Source organism: Cornus florida, unplaced genomic scaffold (assembly GCF_030987335.1).
Source record: "Cornus florida cultivar Cherokee Brave unplaced genomic scaffold, ASM3098733v1 CherokeeBrave_3.0.0_Hap2_Chr06, whole genome shotgun sequence".
Classification (NCBI taxonomy): Eukaryota; Viridiplantae; Streptophyta; class Magnoliopsida; order Cornales; family Cornaceae; genus Cornus; species Cornus florida.
Genome location: NW_026775576.1, coordinates 58,070,485 through 58,078,696, shown reverse-complemented (window position 1 = coordinate 58,078,696; position 8,212 = coordinate 58,070,485). Strand labels below are relative to the sequence as shown.

Genomic DNA, 8,212 nt, shown 5'->3' with positions numbered 1-8,212 from the left:
GGAGGATCCAAATCCTTGAATAATACCTTCCTCAACAATTCATTCTTATTTCAACTCTCTTCATTTCCCTCCCTCCGGATCAAAATCCTGTCCGGGCAATACAGTACTCATGTACCCTTCAGTTAGTGATGTACGTTACAAAAATATTGAACATCACAACATTTTTATAAGGTACATAACTTACTAGACGGGACAACACATTATGTTACAGGAGGGAGTTTTAGTCCCCCTCCCTGCCTCCATTAACACAGCGATTGAAGGGGTCAATCATTTTTGTTTATCAATTCAAAATTATTGATTCCTGTAAGCATGCATCAAAATTGAATGGGAAAAATAATTAATGTATTCATATACGAATATTGTATAAAAGAATAAGCAGGAAAATAGAGTTTTTTTTTAAAGAATGGAGAGAGATAGAGATGGAGATAGAGATAGAGGAGCATAGAACGGCTCCAAGACAATCAGGTTGGAGGATAGAAATATGATGACAATGAAAAACCAAGGAATAGCAGACCCCCAATGGTAGCTACTGTGCCTTGTGAGATCTTGGATGCTAGCATGCTTCCTCCAACTACTGCCAATGATGTACAGATGGTGTGTCCCAGAGTAGCTCCCACTGCAACTCCAATTGCACTTTTGTGTGTTGCCAGCTGCAGAATCGAGAAAATTAATATATATATATATATATATAGTACATATATATTCTATAAATGCAGCCCAAATCTGTAGTTGCAATTAAAGGCTTCGACGAGAAGAGGCCAATTACAATTTACAATTACCAAGCAATCGTAACACCATGTTTTATATGGGCTACGGAAAGCAAACGGCAAGCTTTTGACATAAAATTCAGCATACAAAATAGAATGTGTTCCGAATATGAGGTTCCAAGGAAAACATTTGATTGAGCAAATGAACAAGGAGAGCACAAAATCCTAAATATTAGGCTGGTCCAGTTATTTTTATTTCAATTCTTTTTGATAAATGAATGTTGTTTATGTACTCCTTAATAGAACATATATAGGCCAAGCAAGATTCAAGGATAAAGAAATTATCTTACAGCAATTGTCGCTATCTGGCTACGATCACCCCACTCCGCTAGAAAGGTTAAGATGAAAGACTGCACCACAAAGTATAGACACAAAGAAACACACACAAAAATCAGTCACATTTCAATTTATTCTCTTGAATTAATGGCAAAAATGTACAAAATAAAAAATAAAAATGTACCACAATATTACAGGACTACAGAACCTAGGTAACTTGAGAATGCACAAACAACCAAACATTTAAGGAAGTTGATTTTCATGAGACTTAGTGTCTTGCTACAAGTATCTACATACTAGGCATACCTCCAAGAATATCGGTGTACAAAATCGAGAAAAGATACGACGGACTGTTGTTTTCCCTAGTTCACCCTCCAGTTTCTCCTCTACCTGAAATTATGGGATGATAGCCAGTGAACAAACAACAAAGATTACAACATGTTTGACAACTGCATGAAAGTCGGCAAAAAAATTGCAAACTCAATAATATTAGCTGGTGCAACTATTCAAACACTGATCAGACATGCTTGAAAAATGATGAAACCAAGCACAATATAAAATCAGTAACACATCTTACACTGTGTGAGAGAGGGTTTTATGAGCCTTTTGCAAGAGAACATGATGAACTAGAAATTTTATGAATGATTTTAGATTGGCCAACATCTCGCTAATCCAGTTGCAAAATTACAACCATTGGACGAAGGGAGCATTTGATGAGATTGATTTTAGATTGGCCAACATCTCGCTAATCCAGTTGCAAAATTACAACCATTGATAAGATTATTGTTTTGGACGAAGGGAGCATTTGATGAGATTGATTTCATGGTACAATTTTTTCAAAATACACAATGGAGACTTGAGAGATGTGAAGGAAAGATGACTCCCCGCCCAAAGAGCCATTCAAGACGTAATGACAAAGCATTACTCCCCGCCCAAAGAGCCATTCAAGACATATCAATTCGGGTGTGATGTTTTACGGAGTAAGCTTACTCCATCCCAATTAGTCGTCAAATCACAACATTACTGTTCTTTTAACACTCATAGGCTGTCATAGCAATATCTTTCCCCTTGAATCATCTCCTCTTGCATTGACAATTATCAAATTTGCAGCAAAAGTGGTTTTTCCATTTAAAATTTTAGATTCCAGTGTTACAGGACTCCTTTGCACATTCAATGCGTCTCAGTATGCAATCAAAGCTAAACAATTTTTCCAAAATTCTGCAAGTGTATGAGGGATTAGGAGCTAGTGAATCATCTCCTCTTGCATTTTCCAGTCGCTAAGAGACCTTTATGTATCGAAACCAATATATATATATATATATATATATATATATATATATATATCGTATCTAATTTGTAATATCGACACTGGCAAGTCAATACCTCTAAGTGGAATGTCACAATCACAACCACCACCAGCACAATTATGCAACAAATACTAATATTCTCATACATAATTAACCATGCAACATTTTAAGAAAATTGTTTCATAGACATACAATTGGGGGAGAAAAAATAGTGTCACTAACACAACAGGCCAGGCATTGTATTCGGCATTGACAATTTATCCATTTTCTAACATTAATAGTTCATTTTTTCAGCAATGACATTTGGCACTGAGAGCTCAAAGACAAATACCGAAATCACAACCACGACCAAGATAATTCTTGGCAGACAATAATATGTCAAAAATTCAATCATGTGCTATAAATGTTCAAAATAATCATTTTGAAAGCATAAAAATAGAAATATCATCAATTTTTTATAAAAATAATTTGAATGGACAAAAAGTGAAATAAGTGATGGAAAAGCACCAAATTGCATCAAAAACTAGAATAGTTATAATAAAAACTAATATCTATAGCCAAAGGTAAAGAACAACAAGCATTATATTCCAGCCCCTATCAAAATATAAATCAAGACATTGCAATTAAAGTGAAACAAAAACTAATAATCACTACTGAATAACAGTATTGAGTAACAAAACATACTTCCTCCATTTCCTTTTTCTGGGATCCTTTTGAATCTGATCCCCATGCAATATAGAGCAACCGCAGCCCGAAAAAAGCATAAAGAACTGGATATATATATAAAACATAAAACACTTGTCAAAAATATATATATAAAACATAAAAGAAAATTCAGAATTTAGGTGTCTATCTAGCTTATGAGATCCAAATGGCAAACACTAAATTTCCTTCATGATGCAATGTAAAACTCGTGTCTTAGGAGACATAAGAACATTCAACATTCTATTTGATACGAAGGATGAAAATTTGGAATATAGAAAAAGTATTGGCATTTCCCTCATGCTGTTTGGTTGATACTGATGAAATGTGGAAAGCAGTGAAGGTGTATTGCAGCATTTGACCATTTAGAGAGAGATGTTTCACTCCTCCTAACCTCCCACTCTTGGGCCCATGGGGAAGGGGCTTGCCTCCTTCCTCCCTTTCCCTTCCCTCTCCCCTAGGCCTTTCATCCTCCACTTTCTCCTCCCATTTATCCTCCTTACAAGCGGACTCTAAGACAAAATGTATAGAACCATATGCAATCTTTCTACTGTTAAGCAACGAGTAAAGCTACACATCTCGTATATCCGCAAAGGGGCAGGTCTGGTTTTGCTACTGGGAGTCGCTATATATATATAAAACATATATACTAAATACCAAACCAAATCTACTAAAAAAATTCTTGAAGGAAGCATCACACTTGAACTGGAAAAGAATGTGTGATTTTATCTTAGTAATTGAAATTGAAAAATAATACCTGTAGCTGCACTGTTTGTATGCTTCCTCGATATCAAATTTGGTACGATCCTACCAAGTCCAGTGGAAAGTACCTAAATCACATGTACAACATATTTGCTCTTATAGAAATTCCCATAAAAGAAAAAAAACTAGAAGGCACTGCTTCAAAATCACTAAAGCCATCTACTGGAATAAACAGATAAAGGTTACCAATCCAGTAGAAGCATAAACGAGAAGGAAAAGAAAGATCATATGATGAAATAGAATTGGGAAAATAGTTGGCATAGTTAATTTTAACTGCCATAACATGAAATAGAAAAGAGTAAATGGTTTTTAATAGTAAACTTACTGTCATTACAATCAAGGCACTTAGTGCACCAGACAAAACAATTGACTTGGGATGACGCATTGCCAAAAGAGCTGCAATTATGAAAGTTTCATCTCCAATCTGGCAGCACGGTCACAAGTTAAAAAATTCATCAGAGCAATTGTGATCCTTTAGAGAACACCATAATAAACAACATGGATACAAAAATAAACAACTTCGGTAGTGACCTCGCTGAAACTGGCAATATACTATGAAGTGAGGGCACAAACCTCGCTGACGATAATCATTGACAAACTGGCAAGGAACGCATCGAGAACTCCAAGACCAGAATCCAAATTGACAGGTAGAACAACAGTTTCTTGATCATTCCAATCACTCCCAAGTTTTTCAAGAACCATCTGTCCCAGAAATTTACATAAAACCATACGAGAAAAGCACAACAAAGTTAGGTGTTGTAAATTTACCCAACAAATAAGAAATTAATCATGCACATGCATGGCATTTATAAATATGGAGTGAGAAACAGGGAACATGCAATGTTTGCTCGTGCGAAAAAATATGGGAAACAAAACCAAAGGAAGAGTGTTCTAAAACTTAGTTTACATTGTTATATTGGTTGATTAAACATTTCAAATCTCACAGTTCATGTTTTAATAATTGACAACAGTCTTACAAACCTTCTGAAAAAAAAATCACGGTGAATATGAATTTCAAATAACTCCTTCCACCTTGTTTTTTGAAATGCACAAATAAAGGGTCTCAACTCAATCTATGCATATTTTATGAACTTACATCTAAACATTAAATTTATGAGTTAATTTCACAAACATACCTTTAGGCATAGTCAAATAGCAATGTATCTTTGGAAAATAACTTTCTCCATTTTCACTTTTCTATCATAACTTCCGTTAAACATATATAAAAAGACAATTTTGCCCCTAAATACCCTTTAACTTGGTCAAAAATACTCTCTAGCCTTAAAAAATTAATTAAAAAAACTGCAATATCCCTAAAAACACTACAAATTAATTTACAATTATAGATATATCTCATATATATATATATATATATATATATATATATATATATAAAAGGTTGTTCCTGTCCTTTCCATCGTTGATGGTGGTGGTGATTGTGGTGGTGAATTCCACTCCTGTGGCAAGCTGAGCTCATGGAGGCTAGAGTGTAGATTCGAATTTGAATGACAAAATGGATTCATTTTAACAAACTACAAGGCGAGGATCAACGTGAATCCCATGTAAGATGACCAATCCCACATCTTTGATTCGCAAAGGTTGAAAATCCATATTAGAGAGATTGGGACTAATCTTTGGTTGATGCCGTATTGGATCCATTGGATCGGGTTTTCCACTGGGTCTTTTGGCTAAAGCTCCCTAGCGAGGCGCACTACAACTACTATTATTATGTTTGCCTTTTACAATGAAAAGTGGGTTGGTTCTATCAATCAATGAACTCAAAATATGCTTACCTTTTTTTTCTTTTTCTTTTTTCTTTTTTTTTTATATATATATATATAGAGAGAGATATGTCTGGTATATCTATATAATTTGTAAATTTTAAATATATTTTAGTTTTTTAATCCAATTATTTAGGTCAAAGAGTATTTTTGACAAAATTAAAAAGTATTTACATTATTTTATAGTTAAAGTGTGAATGAAAAACAAAATAAAAGTTATAACGTGAGCTATAATTATTTTTAAAAGATATTTTATGGTGATATTTAACCAAATCATGATAGGGTGTAGTGAAATTAATCTTAAATTTAAATTTAAGTTTTACTCATTTAATAATTAAACTTAAATAAGCTCATCTTAACAGATTATTAAAAACTTAAACCTAAAATTTAATAATTTCACGCTTTAATTGAACTTAGATCCGTTCGCTTTAATCTTCCAACCCGGGGGAGCCTTAATAAAAGATTAAGGTTTTACAATAAAAAATTTGTAAAGCAATTACAGGCAACCAAACACCTCAAAATGCCAAAAACCGTATCTGATAAAACGTTTCTATGACAAAACACAGAGCATATAATATCAGCTTTCAACAATTTGCTCAGCAACCAAACAAGACAAAAACAGGGGTGCCGGCACAGGTCTAATCCACTTGACTCATCCCTGTCGGTATCAGGCCCGGATTCCTGAAACCCAAGCTCAAAACAATCAATGCATAATGAAATAAAACCTAGACACACAGCACTTGAGCAATACCTGAGCTGAAACGCTAGAGACGGCCAAGAGAACAACGCCGATGACAAAAAGGTAACGAGCCATGATTTTCAATTTCAAGCTCTTCGTCCCAAATCCAATACCCACTGGGAAAAAAAAAAAAAAGAAAAAAAAAACGAGAAACCCAGAGAAATCGAACGGAAAATTAGAGATTTTCCCGAGAAAGTAGATGTAATTCAAAAAAGGGATCACTGCATCGAAAACTCACAGATCGAGATGGGATTTATTCAATAACCTAGTAGAGAGAGAAAGAGAGAGAGAAGACACGCATCGTATCTCCAGATACTTTGCGTTCGAACAAGATCTCCAAAAAAGTGCCTTGAAAACTAGGGATTTGTGTTGTAATCAAGTGTATAGTCAAAGTATTTTCTATTATATATATATATATAGTAAAGTATTACAGTGTATTTTAGAATGGAAAAGAATAGTTTGAATATGAATTGTGATTTACACACACTCCTCATATTCGAAGAACCAATAGTAGAGAGAGAAGTGTCACTGTTCCTGCCCTTCTTCGTTCATCGGAGATTTGTGTTGTAATCAAGTGTATAGCCAAAGTATTTTCTATTATATATATATATATATATATATATATATATAGAGTAAAGTATTACAGTGTATTTTAGAATGGGAAAGAATAGTATGAATATGAATTGTGATTTACACACACTCTCATATTCGAAGAACCAATAGTAGAGAGAGAAGTGTCACTGTTCCTTCCCTTCTTTGTTCAACAGAGTTCTGCGTTTCCTTTCTTAGTAGAGGTGCTCTGTTCATCAAAGGTTGGTGTTTATATGGGTTGTTGCGCGTTGGACGTGCTCTTGTAGCATGTTTGCTGCTCATCTTTCTTGATCTGATCAGCGCTGCCTCTCCTCTGGCCACCATCGACTATGAGTCGTGGCTGGTTGTTGCCGGAAGAATCTGTGAGGATGGTGCATAGGTTTTCTGTTGTTTTCTGCTCTAGGTGGTGTTTTGTTGGTACAGATGCGACTTTCAATGATGATGGTTCGCCGGCGAGTGGTCAGTCCCCTCCGTTTAGTCGGTGCGACCCAACACCTCCGTCCTTTCTCACGTCTTACAAGGGCCAAACATCATATTTGTATGCAATGGGTACTTTTCATTTCAAGCATTTTCATTTTTTTGCAAAGTTTGCGCAAAAGGGCATTTTGGACATTTCATTTGAAAAATAAGACTTAGCTTGACCATGGTCATTTAGAAAATGACATTTTTTTTTTTTTTTGGGTGTTGCTTCACAAACTTTTTCCAAAAAAAAAATGTGTTTTAGTGTTAAGAAACTCACGTTTTCCAAAAATTTTTGGTGCAACCTTCTGGTCTGCGATCCATCGCAGAGCCATTTTTGATCCTTCGCGATCCATCGCATAGCCATTTTTGATCCTTCGCAGGCCCCTTCGATCCTTCTTTGTTTTTTGTAAGGGTGGCAATTCGTGTTCGTGGGTCATGTTCGTGTCATGTCGATGTAAGGGTATTATACTAAATAGGTAAACTCAAACCCAACACATTTAATAATCGTGTCAAGAATTCTCAACACTAACTCAACCTGTTTATTAAACAGGTAAACGTGTTAACCCGTTTAATGACCTGTTTATTAAAACAAGACATTTAATGTTTAATCAAATACTAAATAATAGAAAAAAAAAATCATAATTAACCTAAATATTCAAAATAAAAAGAAAAATTATAAGGCATAGACAAGGTTTATGTTAAAATGATTTAACTATTCATAGTAATTGGTTTAAACAAGTAACATATTACATAGGTCATATTCATGATTATAACATGTTGAGTTAAATGGGTCATAAACGGGTTGTACGGGTTGAACTCTTCAAC

General features: G+C 34.6%; 1 protein-coding gene across 1 annotated transcript; it reads right to left on the bottom strand.

The window, feature by feature from the left end:
* Positions 1-320: 320 nt before the first annotated feature.
* Positions 321-6,776, bottom strand: LOC132311605 (GDT1-like protein 4). The gene is made up of 8 exons (XM_059809604.1): positions 6,347-6,776; positions 4,388-4,516; positions 4,140-4,238; positions 3,810-3,882; positions 3,035-3,120; positions 1,350-1,433; positions 1,058-1,117; positions 321-650 (listed from the first exon to the last, which is right to left on the bottom strand). The coding sequence occupies exons 1-8, from the start codon at positions 6,407-6,409 to the stop codon at positions 462-464; spliced, it is 783 nt and encodes a 260-aa protein (XP_059665587.1). The 5' UTR covers positions 6,410-6,776; the 3' UTR covers positions 321-461.
* Between the last annotated feature and the right edge of the window lie 1,436 nt (positions 6,777-8,212).

Bases quoted from the DNA above. Each gene is read 5' to 3' on its own strand.
- LOC132311605 (XM_059809604.1), bottom strand. From the start codon at position 6,409: ATGGCTCGTTACCTTTTTGTCATCGGCGTTGTTCTCTTGGCCGTCTCT. The intron at 4,517-6,346 runs GTATTGCTCAAG...TTTCTGGGACAG, and splicing joins TCTCTAGCGTTTCAGCTCAG to ATGGTTCTTGAAAAACTTGG. The intron at 1,434-3,034 runs GTATGTTTTGTT...CCATAATTTCAG, and splicing joins AGAAAAAGGAAATGGAGGAA to GTAGAGGAGAAACTGGAGGG.